The sequence below is a fragment of the Mercenaria mercenaria genome, chromosome 2, assembly GCF_021730395.1.
Source record: "Mercenaria mercenaria strain notata chromosome 2, MADL_Memer_1, whole genome shotgun sequence".
Lineage (NCBI taxonomy): Eukaryota > Metazoa > Mollusca > Bivalvia > Venerida > Veneridae > Mercenaria > Mercenaria mercenaria.
Genome location: NC_069362.1, coordinates 116,970,751 through 116,993,719, shown reverse-complemented (window position 1 = coordinate 116,993,719; position 22,969 = coordinate 116,970,751). Strand labels below are relative to the sequence as shown.

Genomic DNA, 22,969 nt, shown 5'->3' with positions numbered 1-22,969 from the left:
AAACCTAAATCTATTTTAACCATGATTATTCAACAGTTAACATTTTCACTCCAAAATTTCGAAAACAACTTAATCGAAACCGCAATTATCGGGTAGAAACTGTTCTAACTAGGAAAATGGGTGTTTCTTTCAGAAATAAGAAAGTTATCGCCTTTTTTCAACGACTTTTGAATTTTCTTATATATAAGCCTAGTATTTACATGTCACATCCAGGGGTACAGCTATTTTGTCCCTAGGGCGAAAATTTGGACATTTATGGTAGAGTGTCAAACCCTGATATTACATGTCAAATATCAATGCCTAAGATGTTATGAATTAAGAGAAGTATATATACATTTCACACTCAATAATTTGAACACTTACGCTAGAGAGTCAAACCCTGATATGACAAGTCAAATATCAAGGTTCTAGCTATTATCGCTTTGGAGAAAATGTTTAAATATTTGATAGGTGAAATGCTAATTATAACCATATTGACTTTAGTGTTCAACGAACGGGAACCAGTTTAACAACTATGAGAAAGGGCCACTCAAAATCATTTGTGTACAGTTTCATAAAAATCCATTCAGTGGTCTTGGAGAAGATGTCGTTCGAAGAAATTGTTGAACACGGATGCAAACACGACGGACACAGTGTGATCGCAATAGCTCACCTTGAGCATTTCGTTATCAGGTGAGATAAATATACAAGAATTAATTTTAAGATTCTACTATATAATTGGTCTTCATGTACTAATGAAATGTCTAAATTAGAATATTATGTAAAATATAAAACTTCATTTTGTTATGAGCCTTATCTAGACATTGTTACAAATGATAGTTTGCGTAAGCAACTTACATGTTTTAGGTTAAGTTCACACCATCTTGAAATTGAACTAAATAGATACAGTGGTATTGATAGAGAAAATCGTATTTGCAAATATTGTAATCAAAATAATGTTGAATCTGATTATCACTTCTTGTTATGTTGCACACTTTATTCTGAAATTCGCCGAAAGTATCTTGGGCCAATATCATGGCCAAATCTGAATAAATTTATATATGCGATGTCAACAAATAGTAAGCGTATGTTGTACAAATTATGTGAAAACTGCTTTTGTAAAAAGATCTCGTACCCTAGATAGCATGCCTGTTTCGTAAAGCATGCATGTTTGTGTTTCATTTTGTTTTTGTATTGTCATTGTACTGTATGTCTTGTCCATATTCTCTTTACACTTTGTTAGATGGCCAAAGGCAATATTTTTGCCGATTTGCCTAATAAACTGAACTGAACTATATACATAATTAGGCCAGCATTTTTCACACAAAAAAGTTGTTTTCATTATATACATGTAGGAAAAGTGACCATGCCCTCTGGTGGTCATGTTTTGACGAATAGGAATAATTTTAACAATCAAAGTGGAAGGTCACATAAGGACCATATGTGGGAATTTATCATAGAATCGGACCAGCGATTTAGGAGATGTCGTTTGAAGATTTATTCTATTTAAACTCTGGCTGCCTCTATGTGCAACCAAGTGGAACCGTTTCAGTAACATTGATAGATGACCACCGAAAAATTATCTAAGCCAAGTTTCATCAAAATTCATTCAGTGGTGATTAAAGAAATTGTTGACGAACGGACGGACGTTCCTACATATGGGTATTTATGTGGCTACTCTTTTGTCCTCTTATGGAATGAATGATATCAAAGAAAATGTACAGTTATCTATTGTTCCTATAGCCTAAGTATGCAAATGTAAACTCGAATGCACGCATGCACGCACGATGGACACAGGATGATCACAATAGCGTACCATGAGCACTTTGTGCTCGGGTGAGCTAAAGATAAGAATGACTAAACTTTATGAATACTGCTGCTTAAATGTACGTTATCATTTTGTAGTTAAATAACATTAATTTTCATCCAATTTAAGTAAAATTATATTTTGAGTTTTGTTTAAATGACATCGCCGTAGTCATCGCTACGATTCTGTCCTAATTCGTTTATGATCGGGAATGCGCATATTCAAATTTAGGAGTCAGTCACGTCCTTAAGCGACATATAGCCACGTTCACTTACTAATATAACCCTTAAAAATTCGTAATAAACTACCATATCATTGTAAAACGAGAATAAGTAATTTTTAAAAATGAACTAGCGCTATCACTGAATTTGATTCATACCATCATTATAAGCCTGGTTAAAATGTGATATTGGTAGTTTATAACACTCTGCGATACTCACTGCACTTTTTATGTTCAATCTGGGAAATAATTTAATCTAAATTCAAGAAAAAGTAACAATTCTCGTGCTTTTCAGTTTATTGACGAAGTACAAACGGGCAGATAACTTTATCATTATCCAGGGCAGAGTCCTGGTAAACGTGTCTTTCTTTTCCTCGTAATAACATGTATAACTGTATCGACTTTTGTCAAAATCCATTCAGTGCAATTAATGTCATTTTCTATAATATTGAAAATGTGAAAACTAAAAACAACTGCAAAAGGGAGACACTTTTGTACAAACATCAGGTATGGGACTTGTTAAGTTCACTTATCTTTTATGGTGTTCAGTCTATGAAATTCCCTTTGTTACTCTAATTGTGGGAGAAGCCAATTTGCAAATATATGTACATATTTCTTTATATCTGGTTTATTACATCACCAATATTGTTTGGTTCTACTGTCTGTTTACATTCAGTAATTAGTGATTTGACCATTTTCCATTCTAATTTTGCAACAAAAATACCATTTTATATAGTATTGTTGATGCATTCTTTAATTGTATACTTTGATTATATTTGTATTGATACGGATCCGCAGACGCGTTTTAAAATATTGTGGCGTTCAAATAAAGCTATTAAGCTGCATGAGAAATCGACGTTGGTAGGTGTATTACTTTCCTACTTCTTTCAAACCTAGAGCAGTTTTATGGATTCCTAATCCAAGTCATGTGAATTTAGGACGTCCATCTAAGCATGTTGTCAGAGGAGCTTATAATAAAAGATATAAACAATTCATATAAAGCCGCAGGGTGAACGTATGAAACACTTGCAAAAAAATCAAAACGAGAAATATGAATGGTAGAATTTACTATTTAACAATTTGAGCGTTCACTTGATACTTCAATAGTTTAGACCTCATAGAATTGTCACAGTTCGATTTATTAGACTATGTTAATGAATAATAAAACGCTGTTAATCTGGTTCATTCTTACAGTTTTTGTATCATCCGACCATTTTGACCCTTATACTGTCGGTAGTATGTAGTGTAGATAGTTGTAGTACGATAGCAACGTTACTCCGTGGTTCGTTGTATACTTACCATATCCTTGTAACCTTTGCACTCCTATCACTCTTCTTTTGTTATTCTAATTATTTTACTGCACTAACCAATCGATGCATCGATATCAACCATGGCCATGATTATGATTGATGTCTGTACATCTATCGTTCAGCACAGCTGTTATTTGTCTAATAAAATATATTATTCACATATATTTTACAGGTAAATATTATGTCATGTTATTCCTTATACTTTGCTCTAAATGTTCATATACTTTTTATGCAACTTAGTGCTGATTATACCATGTTTCTAAGATGTTTTATAAGGTAGTCCGTCGGTTCAGTCATTGTCATAGTTGTCATTGTTATACATGTATGTTTACATTCCATTTGATAAATATGTTTTGGATGACCAAGTTTATGACTGATGTCTGTACATCTATCGTTGAGCGCAACTGTTATTTATCTAATAAAATATATTATTGATATATATTTTACAGATCCTGTTGTTTCTCTACCTTGCGGTGAGAACCTACGACCCGCCTATGATAATAGCCATCGTATACATATAGATCTTACTACCACGATAATATTTGCTATGGTATAGGCCGATACACTAAAAGCCACATCGGTGACAGAATATAGGCAATAGGCATACAACCATTGTCATACATTTACGACTTGACTCGTGAAGTGATTAAGATCATCAAATAATCATATTTGTGTAGCCATAATGCCATACCAAAAATCAGTTTATCATAACAAAATTATCAATGCATTTATATTGAAGTTATCTTCCTTAATCTCTTAGAAAATGGTCTTGTACTTCGCATTTTTTTTCTATATATATTTTAGGAGCATGTTAAAATGTAAACACAGATGTGTATAGATTGAAAAAGGTTCAATTATTAATAATTGCCTTTTTAGTTATAAAAAAGGTACACGTACCATTTTTCCCGCAGAGGCTTGGATTAAATCCGTGGACATTTATGCTGTCAACAAGATCAGCACTCGTACCATGCCAGAGTTCTCTCTCATTAAATGTGCCCGGTCGGTTCTGATCTTCAAGTTGCTTCTTTTTAGACTGATACTGTTCCCATAGTGATTTGTTTTGTATTCGTTCGATCTTTCAAATAATTAAAAGCAAAGTGAACAATATTTAACAACAAAGAAAGGAAATAGTATACTTTACGCACACGAGGAACGGTTTATACATGATAGCATTACAATACTTGTATGCATTACATTGCTTTGAATTAAACTTTACTAGCGGAAAAGGGTAATGATAAAACAATTATAAGAAATTGTATGCAACCATAACTAATCAACAAAATTTAAACAGGAGCTGTTAGAAAAAGAATAGGTCCCACATTATGGCCCCTTATAGGTGACCTGTATACTAAGTTATTAAGTATTGACTTTGGCAAATCATTATTTTACTTTTTGTTTTTCTTTCAAGAGGATTATGCTTACACATAAGCAAACGTAAAAAAATTATACAGTGTTTATATTAGTCTAAGATTACTTAGACAAGAATATAAGTTTTAAAGATTTTCCTACAGTGAACTGTTTTTCTATTATTTTATTATTACTTCTTCTGAATGCTAAGTGGCTTAAATAAATAACCAAGTGTAACCAAATGAGTATATATTGATATGCGCCAGGTGTAGGCAGTTTTTTCAGTGCTTTCAAATAAGGATAGTTTTCTGACATTTATACTTGGTTCAGAATTCCGAAAATTGGATATATTGGATATTATTTTGTCGTGATTGGAGTGTTATAAATTTAATGTGAATCATAATTGTGACTTTGAAGATATTTTGATTAAAAAAACACTATGGCAATTCAATTTCAAAACTTTCATATATCAGTATAGCCTGCAGCAATAATGTGTTTCAGTGAGCGAATGTCACCGAGGATTATTTATAAAAGATCAAAGTTGCACAATATTGGAAAATTACCAAGTACACAAAAGAGACCTCATCCCATGATTGTCAAAACAGTGAAAGAGTTTCGATTAATGCAGTACGAGTATAGAGGGACATGAGGTGTGAAAAATCAGATTAGACGAGCACGGGACACTAACAATGGGGTAAATGATAACAACTTGATACGAATAAAACCTGAAAACTGTACATTAGTTAAGGGGCAGAAAAACATCAAGATTTGTTCAATCAGTACACTATCAGTGAAAAAAAAACATGTTCCATATTTGACTCCATCCTCACAAATGAATTCGACAGTTGTGCCATAACTAAAACATTGCTCGGTAGCTGTGTTGACAAAGCGTGCATCTGCGAACTCGTGCCCGACGGTTACAAAATGAAACATATCCCTCGTAGTGTAGGCGCGGCGGGTGCGTAGCGATCATTTACAAGGTAGCCATACAAGTGAACATTGTCACATCAAGCAAAGACAACGAATTTTCCCAATTTGAGTATATGGATTGCAATGCAGTTACAGGCGGACACTCAATAGGCCTACGGCTTGCCATTATATACTGGCCACCCCTTCCAAAGAAAATGGTTAGAACACAAACAGTTTCCTAGAGCAAGAATGGCCCAGTTCCTTAACTAAATATGCTACAATTGACAAGACCACCATCATTGTGGGGGACATTAACTTCCATCTCGATTTACCGGAAAATAGTGACACAAAAAGTTTACAAGCAGTCTAGATGCATGTGGCATGCGTCAGCATTTAATAGAACCAACACATGTTGCTGGGCATACGTTGGATGTAGTGATAAACAGCGATAACGATGTCACGGTTTCAAATATCGAGGTCACAGATCCTGGACTCTCTGATTCCAATGAAAAGATGTCACGTGATCATTTTGCTGTGATATTCGACGCTAAAGCTTCCAAACCACCCCAGTACGAAAAACTGTGTTGTACAGGAAATTACGTTCGATCGACATGGACTCATTCCGAGAAGATATACAAAGAATAGATTTCTTTAATACTCAGTGCACTCCATCTGATACTGATATTGATGATTTTGTGGAGGAATATTCAAATCAGTTAATTTCTATAGTAGACAAACGCGCCCCTTTGACTACCAAGACTATTGTGTTAAGACCTTCATGTCCTTGGTATACCGAGCGATTCGCAGTTATATCAATCCTTCAAATCAATAAACAGAATGTCTATTGAAGAGACCAGTCATCGCGTTGAAAGTTGTTTTAATGATGTAGTAAGTTGGATGAATACCAACATGTTGGAACACAATGCTGAAAAAACAGAATTAATCATATTTTCATCTGAACCCAAAACACAATCTGATTCAAACATATCTGTGAAAGTGGACGGCTCTGAAATCAAACAATCAGGCAGTGTCAGGAACCTCGATGCTTTCCTGGACTCGAACATGAGGATGTAGCAACATGTGAATAATGTGTGTAGGATTTCCTATGCCCAGTTGCGGCAAATTAGTCACATCAGACAATATATAACCGCAAACGCAACCAAATTTCTAATCAACTCTCTTGTTACATCACGTTTGGATTATTGCAACTGTCTTCTATGAACTCCATTAGCTTCCTGTGCAGTGTAGGGTAGAATACAAAATTCTAAGCCCGCCCGCTTAGCTCAGTAGGTAAGAGCGTTGGTCTACGGATCGCGGGGTCGTGAGTTCGATCCTCGGGCGGGGAGTATGTTCTCCGTGACTATTTGATAAACGACATTGTGTCTGAAATCATTAGTCCTCCACCTCTGATTCATGTGGGGAAGTTGGTTACTTGCGGAGAACAGGTTTGTACTGGTACAGAATCCAGGAACATTGGTTAGGTTAACTGTCCGCCGTTACATGACTGAAATACTGTTGAAAAACGGCGTTAAACCCAAAACAAACAAACAAAACAAAATTCTAACACATAGATATAAGGCACTCGAAGATCAATCACCAGCTAGTGAACATGTTAGAAATATATACGCCATCCAGAAATCTTAGACTGCAGAATAATGCATTAAAACTAGTGGTGCCCAAATGTCGGATAGTGCGATTTGGTGACAGTAGCTTTCAGGCAGCAGCTGCGAGGTTATGGAATCCCCTCCCATCTGGCATAAGAAAGTGCAGGACCTTGCGAAGTTTCAAAAAAGCGCTAAAGACGCATTATTTTATACAATTCTTTGGGAACTAATCTCACTAATTATCTGGTTGAATAGTGTAGGTACTTTACCGGCCAATCAATTACTCCAATCAAGAACTCTAGTGTGACAGAATTATATAGACAGTGTTTTTTCTGTGGGATTTATCATGGATGTTCCCCGGACCGTTTAGGTTAATTCTGTCTGTTCAAAATATAAGATATCTTCTGTTCTATTCTGCTTTAACCTGTGTCTTTGATAGGTCAGTAAATGTTTTACAATATTGTATCTGGTTTCATTTTTTGATCTGCTTACCTTTAATTAAAATGCTAGGTATCTTATTACCGTAATGTAATTTTAAATTCTCTCTATAATAGTTCAATTACCATTTTTATTGAACATTATATAAATGTTTTATGTAAAGCACTTTTGAACGTATTTAATATGAAAAGAGTGCTATATAAATGTGGTATATAATAATAATAATAATAATAATAATAAAAAGTCAGGTATTTGTATCCGTTTGCTATACACCATTTACTGGTGACAAGGTGTAAACCAGATGTTATTGGCCAGAAACCGCATTTCTGTTTAGTAAATATGAATTTGACCCAACTAAACCAAATGCCATATCAACGGTCTTATCTAATTAACAAAAAATAAGACCCACACCAGAGTTTAAACAGCCACTCGTCCACTCCCCTTTCATTTTTCTTTCTTTCAAAAAGTACTAAAGACCAACGCATTAGCCCAAATTAGGCATTGTAATATATTATATATGGAAAAGTGAGGTTCAAAATTAAGTTTTAATATGATAATTTAAACTGTATTTGTGCTAGATTTATGGTTCCTGTGCAATCAAAATTAAAACACTGATTATCTTCTATAATCACTGAGACAGCAGAAAATAACAATAACAAGGCAGTCTGAAAGACAGCTAAATCCCCCGCCACTGCTATGGATAGTGTAAGGGTAAAACCTTTGATTTTAGCTGTGACCTTGACCTTGAACTGACATGGCTGACTCATGAATTCTGCACAACGTCTTGATGAGGTGATCATTTGACCAAAGTTTCATGAAAATCCTTCAAGGGGTTTAGGAGATACAGAGCTGAAACCTTTGACCTTCAGTTGTGACCTTGACCTTGAGTTGACATGGCTGACTCATGAGTTCTTGATGACGTGATCATTTGACCCAAGTTTGATGAAAATCCTTCAAGGGGTTAAGGAGATACAGAGTGGACACCAAATGGAAGGCTCAAACCTTCGACCCTTAGTTGTGACCTTGACCTTGAGCTGGCATGGTTGACTCATAATTTCTGCACATCGTTCTGAAGAGGTAATCATTTGACCCAAGTTTTATAAAATTCCTTCAAGGGGTTTAGGAGATATAGAGCGGACACGAAATGGAAGGCTCAAACCTTTGACCTTCAGGTGTGACCTTGACCTTGAGCCGACATGGCTGACTCATAAGTTCTGCACATCGCCTTGATGAGGTGATCACTTGAGCCAAGATTCATAATTATCCTTCAAGGGGTTTAGGAGATATAGAGCGGACACAAAATGGAAGGTTCAAACCTTTGACCCTATGTTGTGACCTTGACCTTGAGCCGGCATGACTGACTCATGGGTTCTGCACATCGTCTTGATGAGGTGATCATTTGACCCAAGTTTTATAAAATTCCTTCAAGGGGTTTAAGAGATATAGAGCGGACACAAAATGGAAGGCTCAAACCTTTGACCTTGAGTTGTGACCTTGACTTGACGCTCTGACTAGGTTGCACATCGTCTGAAGGTGATCTTTGACCCAGTTTAAATCCTTCAAGGTTTAGGAAAAGGAACAATGCAGCTCAACCTTGACCTATTGGCCCTGACCTTGACCGACAAGGTACTCATAGTTGCACATCGCTGATGAGATGATCATTTGATCCAAGTTTCATGAAAATCCTTCAAGGGGTTTAGGAGATATGGACCGGACACGATTTTGTTACGGACGGAAAGACGGAAGGACGGAAAGACGGACGGAAGGACGGACGCAGACCATTCCTATAATCCCTCCACCACGGCGGGGGATTAAAAAAGGATATAATATCTGTATCTCTAGTTATGGCTAGAGGACACTGTACTCTCCTTCATTGCCATCTTACCATATACCAAGTTTGAAGTCAGTTCCATGTAAATATCTGAAGTTATGCTCCGGACAAGCAAAGCGTGCAATTACAAAAGTAAACGGTCATTACATGTTGAAGTATGCATTTACTAACCAACAACCACTATCTTCAAATTTCCTGATTGTTTTCCAATTTAGCGTCTGTTATTTAAACTCGTTTACCATTGTAACGGTATACTCAGGATAGTGTGACTTACTCCCTTTTGTTTTACAAACGCCATTTGTATGTCATTTGTCTAGATCAGTCAAGATATGATTGAACTAATACCTTAGTGGAGTAATTTTGATCCATGTAAATGATTTGAGAAAAGTTTGGCTATGAAATAGGTTTCACGTACGTTTTGTCACTAGGCGCTTGATTTATATTTTAGATAGGGAGCGTTCAATAGATTCAGAGTTAAGTGATCAGACAATGAAATTAAAGTCACGCATGAGTGATCCGCTCGGCTGCTATAAATGTTGAGACTCGCCATATTTTGATCAGATCGTTGCAGAATTTCGACAGAGTCAGACCACTGGAAGATACTGGGACTTTGCGCATTAATAAACCTCCATCATCTCTTGAAAGCTAACTTTCAGAGGTATGGTAACATATTGGTGTTAAAAAACCAGGTCGCAATTGAATTGAAATAGATATAAGTATTATAAGGCTGAAGACATTGTTTCTATAAATAGCTGGAACATTGTCATATATTCCTACCAGTAACATGTCTCATTAGTCTAATTGACGCCTCGCGTCATTGCTAGTGGGATAGTTATTGGACTACAGGAATGTATCGGGTTGCAGTTAAAGGTAGATACATCAGATATTTCTATATGACCATAGCTGAAAGCTTAATTTATAAGAAAAGTCACGCTACCGTTGTATTTGTTTTATATGATATAACAGAGAGCTTAAGTTGATTATTTTTAAACATCTAATCATTTACGAATCATTTATACATAATCAATAGGCAGGAAACCATAAGATAAAATCATATTTTTATATGTTAAGCTGTATAGAGTCACCTTTTAAATAATAGACCGCTAGGAACACGTTAAATGATTCTTATTCTTGTGAAAAGAAGGCACGTCTTATAAGATTTTAATGAAGCGTTAGAACGAGACAAGATCAAACACTATCCTTTTATGAAAGTACAATATAACGATGCTGATACACTTTTATCAATCACATGTATTTAACAAAACTTCAAGTAATTAATGGTTTCAAAATTCACATGCAACCCTTCAAGTTTTATAAGATATGTTCTTGTAGAGAACACATTTGCTTGTGTAATCGGATTTGTTATTGCTCGGCGGTGCTACTGTGTCGATCATCATTTGATATGAAAATTTTAAAACTTCTCCAGTCTTATTTAAGCCTCTTTCCTAATCTTGATCCCAAACAAACTGGACTTAGGACATTATACAAGAAGATCTACATGAATGCAATACCAACATATTATCTCTAGAATTAGAGCAAATAATTTTACCTTCACAACAGTCCAGTCTTTTGTCTGTTCATTTGAACCTTTATTTCGTTTTGCAGAATCTTTAAACATTTGTTCAATGTCTGTGTATTCCCTTAAATCACTATTTAAAGAAACTACCCTCAAATTTCCGTGGCGCATATCATCCCAGTGACCAGGTACCTCATACGTTCCACCTGTAAAAAAAAAGAACCTTGTCTTGCTTAGCTTTCCTTAAAACGATGATAAAAGGAATCATGAGATTATTGTCACCTTCAATACTATCTGATTCTGCATGGGAGCCCGCCCGCTAAGCTCAATAGGGAGAGCGCACCATCTACGGATCGCGGGGCCGTGAGTTCGATCCTCGGTCAAAGCGTATGTTCTCTGTGACGATTTAATAAAAGAAATTGTGTCTGAAATTATTCGTCCTCAACCTCTAATTCATGTGGAGAAGTTGACAGGTACTTGCGGAGAACAAGTTTGTACTGGTTCAGAATCTAGGAACACTGGTTAGGTTAACTGCCCGCTGTTACATAGCTGAAATACTGTTGAAAAAAGGTGTTTAACTCAAAATAAACAAACATTCTGTATGGTGGCAACCGTGGCCGAGTGGTTAAGGTGATCACTTGTCCCTCACAGACGTTTGTTTCAAGCCTCACTTGAGGCGTAAAAGTTTTCGTTTGAGGAAGCAATCCAGCTTGCATACGGAAGGTCGGTTGTTCTACCCAGGATCTGCCCGTTAGAAAAAGGTGGGAAGTCGCCATATGATCTTCATCTGTGTCAGTGTGACGTTAAACCCAACAAGTTAAAAAACATTCTGTATGTTCCGAAACCCTGTTTAGTACTTATAGGAGTCTATGCAGAATAATGTACAAGTCAAATGGTTTATCGCGGCCAGAAATTGGTACAAACCGGACAGAAGTTGCGAAATTGTCATTTGTGCAGGAAAGAAGCGTTTACCATAATGTCCAGTACTGGACAGGTATAGTGACCATGCACGGACACAGCCAATTTTCTCAGAGGGGGTCCGATCCCCTGCACCCCCCACCCTGGAAATTTTGAAATTTAGCACTTCATTTTTTGCATTCTGGGACAGTTTTATGGACTAACCTGTTAAATTTGGGAAAATGATAAAATCAAGCTTTCTTGAAGGTAAAATTCTTAGTTTCTTTTAGATAAATAATATGAATTATGTCGGGGTCGTATGTAGCAGCAGCCGCATATACTTTACATGCAGTCCTAATGTTGCCTTTTTCGAAAAACATTTTCTTTCCTTCTAGTCTTCTTTCCTTTTTTAAAGATTTTCCAGAGGGGGTCCGGACCCCCGGTCCCCCCCCCCCCCACTCTGGATCCGCGCATGGAGACATATCATGCTTTCTGTTTATGCAGGTAAACTTGTGTTTGGTTAAATTTCAACAGAGCACAATTGTCTGAACAGTGTACAAACTCATTACTGCTTTTTTTAGGCAAGGGTGGAAAAAAAGTGGTAGACAATGAAAGCAGTAACATTTTTATTAAAAAAAAACAAACAAAAACCCCCCCCCCAAAAAACAATGAGACAAACATTTCCAACATCTTTGGACGGTTCAAAAATCCCATGTTAAACATACGATAAAGCCCGAAACGCGTGAAAATGTTCCGAATGTAAATCGGGTGAAGTAGGCGCTCTATGTATTGAGTTAGATTATGCGTCTAGATTGATTAAACTGGGCGAGTCTACTTACTTATTACTTGAGGATGAAAAAAAAACGTGTTTTTAAATGTTGCTCTTAAACAAGGGTGGCGGTTGAACTACTAAAAGTACAACAACAGCTAATTCACAACAAATCGTACGGTATGTTTTATAATCAGTAGAAGCTAGTCGTATTTACGCTTATGAGACCTGTTTCACCCATAAGTAAAGAATTCACAGGTCCATCATGAAATATTTTCCCCAGCGCGCATATACTTTACCTACTCAATATGATCGCGATCAAATAAGCAGATGGTCCAATATTGTATATAAACGATACCCAGTTTTATGTAAAAACAAGAGCTGTCACTAATGGTAACAAATGCCCCCATAGCACATTGACCTTTGACCTGGTGACCTTGACCTTTGACCTGGTGACCCCAAAGTCAGTAGGGATCGTGTACTCAATAAGTACTATCAGTATGTGAAGTTTGAAGGTCCTGGGGGCAGTGGTTCGCGAGTAAAGTGCCTTCATGCCAAAAGTTATAGGTATGACGGTAGTAATGCGCCGGTATTCCTCCGTGGTCCGCTCGAATGTAGTCCCTGACACTATATAGTTCAAAAATTTTTCGGGGTAAAAAAGGCATTTTCATGCTAGGTATTGCTTTTATTTTCAATTTAATCAGTAATAATATCCTTCTAGAGTATTTTATAAGAGTCACATATATGGAAGATGGTTTTATATGTAGTTTTGTGATGTTGCTTAGTGACAGCTGAGGATGCTGGGCAAGTTTGTAGTTTTGTGATGTTGCTTAGTGACAGCTGAGGATGCTGGGCAAGTTTGCGGAAGAATACATTGTTTACAATAGTGATGTCATTCAAAGTTAGCCGGTGCTCTTGCATTATGGTCGACATATTGTTTTTTTCTGTGTTTTCAATAGGATTTGGATTATTTTATACAAGGAACAAGGTCTGGCAACAAGTGAAAGAAAGGAAAAGAAAAGTAAAATAAAACACCGTAGACTTTGACAATTTAATATGATTCAAAGAAGAAATGTTTTTAATACCGTCATACCTTAACATTGGACCATGTGACCTTGACCTTTGACCTGGTGACCCCAAAGTCAGTAGGGGTCGTGTACTCAATAAGTACTATCAGCACGTGAAGTTTGAAGGTCCTGGGTGCAGTGGTTCGCGAGTCAAATGCCTTCATGCAAAAAGTTAACGTTGTGACGAACGAACGAACGAACAAACGGACGGACAGTTGAAAACTAATATGCCTCCCTTCGGGGGCATAAAAAGTCTGCAATCGGCAATTATTATTAACAAGGCTTTCTTGTATATACTCATCATTTAGCAGATTATATATATTCATATTTAGCAAAACGAAAACAAACACTTGCTATATTTTGATGCACCTGAATAAAATATTTAAAGATGAAGTTTAAAAATGCAATTATTGTTTTAACAATTCTTCCAACTTATTCTTTAGAAATGGGAACATTGTCCCAAACGTTCAAGCATTTTAGAACTTTCACAACCTCTACTTATCCATTCTAAGTCTTAAAAGATATTATTTATTTAATGTCGGCAGATAAATGTGCAACAACGATAAGAATTAATAGTATATGAGTGAAACGAACTATAGAATTTCATATTAATGATCAAAACTGATACAAAATTGATGACAATCAATCTATTAGGCAGTTGGTAGTTGATCGTTGAACGTTCGAACAACAGACTACATACTAGTTGCTAGTTTGTTTTTCAAAAGTTCGATTCCTTTATAAACTCAAAATAAAACACAATCTAGCAAATGTATTTCCGTCAGGAGATATAGGCTTGTCAGTTTTCATTTTGCATGAATATCAAACTGCCTACTGGAAGGTTATTCAAAGTTTTGCCAAATTGAGATCAGGCCAGCCAGTTGACAGAATAACCAACTGTCCACTGGTAGGCAGTCGATTATTCGAGAAATGGTTTTAGAAAACATTTTCATGTTACAATTTACCGACTTATTCAATTGTTGAATGGTTATATCATTTCCGACTAAAAAGTTAATATCCTGGGAAAATGTCAAATAACCAGTTGACACGCGAATTGGCAACTGGCTATCCTAAATGTTTCGAAGACTGATCTACGTATATAGTGACAGTGTTAGATACAGATATCTTAGAGCAAATTAAGCGTTAAATTGTATGATTTTATCCTTTCGTCTGAAAAGTATGTTTTCTGAACATGCTGCGAATGGGCAACTGGCTCTCCTGGTCGTAAAAACTACTGAACGTACAAACATTTTGACAGTTAGATATTCTCACGTGAATTGGCAACTGGCCTTTCTGATCTTTATGAAGACTGCTTTATACATTGAAAGAGTTGACTATCTGTACCTAAGAGAAAATCAAGCGTGGAGTGGAATGATTTATTTTTATTCTCGACTGACAAATTGATTTCCTGAAAAAAATGTGGAATAAAAGACTGCCTACCAGAAAAGCTGGAAGTAACTACTTAGAAAACAATATATTATAATAATAATGTTTTAAAAAAAGTACCACAAAATCATTTTGAAATTTTTTGTCCCTGTCACAAAGACCTATTATCAAAGTCAATAAGGCAGTCTGAAAGACAGCCATATCTCCCGCCATTATTATTGATAGTGAAAGGGTTTGTGGTATTGCATGGAACCATTAACCAATCGAGTTTTGACCTTGACCTTTAGCTGGCAGGGATGAGTTTTAAATTGCACATAGTCTTGATAAGGGGAATATTACAGCCAAGTAATACTAAAATCCTTCAAAATGTTTAGGAGACGGAAGGCTCAAACATTTGACCTTGAGTTGTGACCTTTACCTTGAGACAACATAGCTGGCACATGACTTATGTATATTGTCTTGATAAAGTGATTAATTGACCAAAGTTTCATGAAAATCCTTCAAGGGGTTTAGGGGATACAGAGCGGTCACAAAATGGAAGGCTCAAACATATAACCCGGAGTTGTGACCTTGGCCTTAAGCCAACATGACTGACTCGTATGTTCTGCAAATTGTCTTGATGAGGTGACCATTTCACCCAAGGTTTTTGAAATTCCTTCAAGGGGTTTAGTAAACACAGAGCGAACACAAAATGGAAGGTTCAAACATTTGACCCAGAGTTGTGACCTTGACCTTGAGCCGACATGACAGACTTATAAGTTCTGCATATTGTCTTAGTAAGGTGATCATTTGACCCAAGTTTTATGATTATTCTTTAATGGATTTATGAGATATAGAACGGACACAAAATTGAAGGCTCAAACTTTTGACCTCGAGTTGTGACCTTGACCTTGAGCCGACATGGCTGACTCATAAGTTCTGCACATCGTCTTGATGAGGTGATCACTTGAGCCAAGATCATAATTATCCTTGAAGGGGTTTAGGAGAAACACACTAAAGGTGTTTGATCAAAATATTATTAAAAATGTCAGATAACGAATGAGAGTCTGAAAGGAAAAGAACTAGAATTAAGAAGTACATGTAGTGAGCAGGATTCAGCTATAGAAAAATCATCAGCAAAAATGCAAAAAAAAAAAACATCAAAAGAATAACTAGAATGTGTCTGTAGGACACAGGGTGTGTGTCCACTGGTACATTTGTCACAAACAATGGTCAACAATTCAAATGTTTGCAGTCTGAAGGAGGTTTACCCTCAACACACATTTTATGAAAATGATTCATTATTCTAGGCCATAAACTTTTAGAGCTATGAGCATCACAAACAAAACTCCACTATTTTGGCTATTTCAACGGCCACAACTCTGTTATAAGCGCTAAGATTCCCAAGAAGAATGCCTAGTGTGCAATATATCATCATGATAAAGACTAAAGCAAGGTTTCATGAATTTACATCAAATACTTTTTGTGCCAGGCACATTATTAGGCGAAAATGTGAATTTTTGACAATTTCAGGGGCCATAACTTTAAAAGTAGGGGGTGGAGCCAGCCAAAACATAAAAGGTGCGCAAGTTCATTCATTATAAAGATGCAAATTTTCATCCATTTATATCATATAAGTTTTTTGAGCTAGGTGCATCACAATGTGAAAATGAGCATTTTTTTACTATTTAAGGGGCAGTAACTCTGGAAATAGGGGGCGGAGGCAGTTAAAAAAAAAATAATAGAAGGTGAGCAAGTTCATTTCATGATAAAGACTCATACAAGGTTTAATCAGTTTATATGAAACAACTTTTAGTTAGGGGCGTCAAAAGGTGAAAATGTGCATTTTCGACTATTTCAGGGACCATAATTCTGGAAATATGGGGCGGACCCAGATAAAAAACAGGAGGTGCACAAGTTCATATCATGATAAAGACTCGTGCAAGGTTTAATTAAGTTATATTAAATACGTTTTGAGCTAGGCCTGTCACAAGGTGTTAATGTGTATTTTTGATTATTTCAGGGGCCATAACTCCAGACATAGAAGGCGGAGCCAGATGAAAAATAGGAGGTGCGCAAGTTAATATCATGCTTAAGATTCACGCTAGGTGTCTATATCAAATTCTTTCTGAGCTAGACGTGTCACAAGGTGAAAATGTGCATTTTTTACTATTTCAGCGGCAATAACTCTGGAAAATAGGGGTTGGAGCCAGGCGAAAAAAAAAGAGGTGCATAAGTTCATATCATGATAAAGATTCATGCAAGGTTTCACCAATTTATATCAAATATTTTTTGAGCTAGGCGTGTAACGAACTTCGGACGCACGCACGGACGCACAGACGCACGGACAAGACCAAATCTATATGCCCCACCACTCTTGGGGGCACAGAAAGCAAAAAATATAACTGAAGGAAAACACGATGCCCAAAAATGGAACTACAGAAGCACAACTACAAAATATAGCATCTCATATGGAAGAAACTTGCAAATATATTGACAAAGGATGATGACAGCATTAAATGATAAAAGAAACTGTTAAACAAATGAAAGATGAGCTGCTAAATTCTATTAATCATATAATTGAAGTATTGGAGTCCAATCTGTTTGAAAAAAAAAAGAAATAGATGAACTGAAATAAAGTGTTTATTATTATTGAAAATCCGCCTTAACAACAAGAAGAATGTAGTGGAAATTTGATGAGAGAAATAAAGGACAGTGAATATAGTTTTGAAGATAATAAAAACAATGTAGAACAGTATAGTAGAGGAAATAATATACGTATTAGTGGGCTAACAGAAGAGAAAACACAAACAAGAATAGGTAAGTCTGAAAATCAAGAAACAGAGCACAGCTCTGTTGGAGATGACACAAATCTTGAAGAAGATGCAACCAATAAAAGCAATGACGATAAGAAAGATTTCTGCTTCGAAACGCATGAGGAGACTACCAGGCTAGTCATTGAAATGTTAAACAGGAATATTCCAGGGTTAAACCTAGTTAAACAGGATATTGATATGTGCCAACGCCTAGGAAAAATGGTAAAACCACGACAAATAATAGTAAAATTTACCTCCGGTCTAGTGAAGGAAAAAATCATAAAAAAAAAAAAAATCACTAATGAAACATATTTATGTTATGAATGACTTAACAACACTGAACCATAATGTTCTTATGAGTGTTAAGCGTAAGAAACAGGAAATTGTTGATTATGGCTGGACGAGGAATGGTCTAATATACTATAAAAAATAAAGTGGGAAATATACATAAAGTGCACTTCCGTGAATATGATACTTGGTTAAATCTTAAGTGGCCAGTGAGAGACATGAGAAATTGATAAAAATCTGGTCAACTACCTTTAATATCATATCTTCGAAACTTTGTAAATGACCCAAGACCAGTGGGTTTTGTTATACAAATCGACTAAGCATGAACTTCATATATAAATTGACTACTGATATAACAAATTAACTATATATATATTGCTGTGTGAATTTGCTAAATATGTGCTATATGCGTTACTTTTTTCTTGTTAATACATACTATTCATGTTTTTGAGAAAAACGTGGTTTAGCCTAATTAAATATAAATTAAAACATGTGATAGAAGAAAATGGATATGTGCAAATATTGAAACAGATTTTTCTCCACAGAACTTTTAATGGAAATAAAATGCTATTTCACATTGATGTAGAATTGTACAACTTACATACTTTCTGATTAAAATCTCATAAAAACATCTGATGCTACACTTTAATATAAAGTTAAACAACTATTTTAAGTATTTGATTCTAGAAAAGAATTTGAAATAATTTTTTTTGCAATGTAGAATGATAAATCAATATATCTTTTTTCAAGATTGTAGAATATTACTGTAACTCTTCTAATTTACATGTAGAATTGAAAACACTTTTTTTCTCATTTATATAGTCTAAGAGTTAAACTTTGCAATATATATATATATTCTTGCATAAAAACTACTTTTTTCACTGGATCCGCCCATGTATAAACGGGAGAAAAATCGTGTGCAAACAAGGCAATTCACGTGCTGTTAATACATGATTTTTATTTTTGAAATGCTTTGCCAGGGACGTATGTATGTATTTCTGCACAGACTGATATTTGGCATCTGCATCTTGTTTCTTCCATAATAACCCCTCTTCTTGTAGCATTATAGATACAATGTAATCCATAGTATGTTAAGCTGTATCAGTTTCCAACCCCAAACGTACTGCCCCCATCAATGTACGCACTAGCTTCTCTTAGAGTTTACTCCCTTTACAAAGCGTCTGTTCAGTTATTTTAAATAACTGTGAATAAATAAGTATCGCGTGTAACTTGTGCTATTGCCCGTTTTTAGGTATTATATTAATGATTTTTGTTAGTATCAGTCGGTTTGTTTTAACCTGATTATTCGCAGAATTCATATAATAAACCTCGAAAGCTAGTCACTAGCTTCGTACTCATCCGTACTCTGTTTGTTCGTACTCAAAATAATTCGAATGTAAAGTTGTTATTCTTAAAATAATTGTGTTCCTGTTTATCAATTTTTTTAGTTATATGCAAAATTATGTGTAATGTAACGTTTGTAATAACTAAAAAATAAAAATAAGATGCTCAAAAACCTTCAAATCACGCTTTTAGTAGTGTTGTTGTTATGTGTGCCCCGGTTATGGATATTTAAAACATGTTTACCGTTTCCAAGAACAACAAGAATGGTAAATAAAAAATGTACCGGAATCGTCAAGTCATCACGTATGAAAACAATGCATTAAGTCGTCGTGTAATGTTTTTTTTATGCAAGAATAGCGACAATACACGTTTGTTTTGTGTATTAACGCCTGCAGAAGCCCTTGGGATATGTTTGTGACCTCGACCTTCGGTCTCGGTCACAAACAATCCCGCGGGCTTCTGCAGACGTTAATACACAAAAAAACGTGTATTATCCCTACATAAAACAATATTATTTTATTATTATAGCAACTGTGACTGTTCTAGTTTTATGTAGTTATTATTTAGTTGCATGTAGAGTTTAACTTTGTAATATACACACCAATATATTTTTCAAAGATATATTGTATTATTATAGCAACTGTGACTGCTCTAGTTTCATTCAGAACTGAGAACACTTTTTGTGCCCCCGCCCATGAGTGGTGGGGGCATATAGATTTGCTCTTGTCCGTGCATCCGTCCGTGCGTGCGTCCGTCCGAAGTTCGTGACACGCCTAGCTCAAAAAGTATTTGATATAAATTAATGAAACCTTGCATGAGTCTTTATCATGATATGAACATGCGCACCTTCTATTTTTCGTCTGGCTCTGCCCCCTAATTTTAGAGTTATGGCCCCTGAAATAGTCAAAAATGCACATTTTCACCTTGTGACACGCCTAGCTCAAAAAGTATTTGATATAAATTGATGAAACTTTGCATGAGTCTTTATCATGGTATGAACTTGTGCACCTCTTATTTTTTGTCTGGCTCCGCACCTATTTTTAGAGTTATGGCCCCTGAAATAGTCAAAAATGCACGTTTTCACCTTGTGACATGCCTAGCTCAAAAAGTATTTGATATAAATTCATGAAACCTTGCATGAGTCTTAATAATGATATGAACTTGCGCATCTCTTACTTTTCATCTGGGCCTGCCATTATATTTCTAGAGTTATGGCCCCTGAAATAGTAAAAAATGCACATTTTCACCTTGAGACACGCCTAGCTCAAAAAGTATTTGATATAAATTGATGAAACCTTGTATGAATCTTTATCATGATATGTTCTTGCGCACCTCCTATTTTTCATCTGGGTCCGCCCCCTATTTCCAGAGTTATGGCCCCTGAAATAGTAAAAAAATGCACATTTTCACCTAATTATGTGCCTCACTCAAAAAGTATTTAATGTAAATTCATGAAACCTTGCTTGAGCCTTTATCATAATGTGACCTTGCACACTTGGCATTCTTCTTGAGAATTTTAGCGTTTATTACAGAGTTATGGCCCTTGAAATAGCCAAAATAGTGGATTTTTTCTTTGTGATGCTCATAGCTCAAAAATTATATGGTATAGAATAATGAATCCATTTCATAATATTTTTTTTTGAGGCTTTACCCCATTAAGACTGCAAACATTTGAATGATTTCCCCTTATTTGTGACAAATGTGCCAGTGGGGGGCACACCTTGTGTCCTACAGACACATTCTAGTTACAGTGTAGTTGCATATAGAGTTTAACTTAAGGGTACATTGTATCAATTATTATAGCAACTGTGGCTGTTCTATTTTCATGTAGAATTAAAAACACTTTTTTATTATTTATATAGTCTAAGAGTTAAACTTTGCAATATATATAAAACAATATTATTGTATTATTATAGCGACTGTGACTGTTCTAGTTTCATGTAGAATTGAGAACATTTTTATCATTAAGTTGCATATAGAGTTAAACTCCTAATTTCATTGCTGATTGAAATTATGTATGACAGTGTGATTTCATATCGGCTTAGAGTTAGACACATATTTACTGTTTTAGAAAAGGATAATGATGAAGGCTCCACTTTAACAGAATAATTTGATAAAAAGCAAAAGCGTTTTACTTTTCAAATGCTAAGCTAGCCGAGCTATGACTTTCTAAGTTGGTAAATAAGCCAACTACTTTTTTCATGTGTACTTTACTGCAGATCGAAAAAATCAACCGAGTTATGTCCTTTTATTGCAACTGAAATGAAAACAAAAATTTTTGTTATAAAACTAACACAGCTTATTGTTTATGTATGGAAATTATCATGGAATACTGTATTACAAACTTATGGTTTCATTGTTTGATTTTATCATTTTACAAATAAAAATCCAAGAATCTATATGTCTTAAACAATCTGTTCACTTAATGTCAAAGGCCTTGCAGATACGAAGAAAAGAAAAGAGGTTTTTTGTTGGTTAAAAGTAAGGAAATTTACAATTGTTATGCTGCAGGAAACATATTTAACGGTTGAGAAAATTGATCAGTTTAAAAAAATTGGCAGGGTGAAATGTCGTTAAGTAGAATTAATTCAAATTGTCAAGGTGAAGCCATACTGATAAATCCAGATGGTCCTTACCAATTTACAGTTACAGAATCTACAAATATAGTTAAAGAGCGACTGTTAGCACTTGATATTAAAACAAATGAGGCAGAAGATACTCTTATTAATATATATTACCCAAATAAGGATGATTTATTTACTTTTTCAAAACATACTTAGAATTAAATAATGATAAAACAAATCATAATCGGCGGAGATTTTAATACAGTTTTAGATAATAATCTTGACAAAAGAAATGGACTTACAAATACCCACACAAGATGCAGAACTAAATTAATAAGTATACTAATTTTGTTTTACTTAATTGACATTTGGAGAGTATCAAACCAGCAAAAACGTCACTATACATGGAGTTAAAACAGTAAACCACGCATATTCTGTAGACTAGATTATTTCTTGGTAACTGACACCTTTCGGAGCATAATTAAATGTAGTAAAATACAACAAGGATATAAAAGTGACCATTCATTAATTTCATTGACTATAAATCCTTCAGTTCAAAAAGAGGTTATTCTTAAATAAATAACAGTTTAATACTGTTTGAAGTTTACCCTACAAATATAATAAACTGTATAAACAACACAGTGAAGTTCAACAAGGATGCAAGTCCTGAGTATTGTGGGAGCTTATTAAAAGCAGCAATAGAAATATAACCATCAAATATGCAATAAGTAAGAAAAAGAAAGAAAGTGAGCAAGAAGAAAAACTACAAAATGAAATCCATACACTAGAAACTTTAATCTTTAATTCACCAATGTACTCCAATACTCACAAGAACTTAATGAAAGAAAAAATAATTGCAAAGACTTTATGACAAAAAATGGTATAATAAGATCAAAAGCTG

The 22,969-nt window shown here is 35.2% G+C and overlaps 2 protein-coding genes across 3 annotated transcripts in view; both read right to left on the bottom strand.

The window, feature by feature from the left end:
- Positions 1 to 22,969, bottom strand: part of LOC123563018 (uncharacterized) — a 181,009-nt gene that overhangs the window by 24,800 nt on the left and 133,240 nt on the right. The gene's annotated exons all lie outside the window — the stretch shown is intronic.
- Positions 1 to 22,969, bottom strand: part of LOC123565062 (uncharacterized) — a 151,520-nt gene that overhangs the window by 14,253 nt on the left and 114,298 nt on the right. Inside the window, exons 19-21 of one of the 2 annotated variants that reach the window (XM_053537631.1) lie at positions 10,995 to 11,167; positions 4,214 to 4,391; positions 1,998 to 3,454 (exon numbers count right to left, since the gene is read on the bottom strand). In XM_053537631.1, the coding sequence (XP_053393606.1) occupies positions 3,447 to 3,454; positions 4,214 to 4,391; positions 10,995 to 11,167 (359 nt within the window). In that variant the 3' untranslated portion in view covers positions 1,998 to 3,446. Of the gene's footprint in view, positions 1 to 1,997; positions 3,455 to 4,213; positions 4,392 to 10,994; positions 11,168 to 22,969 lie in introns of those variants that run through there. The other variant, XM_045359068.2, reaches the window with a different exon arrangement.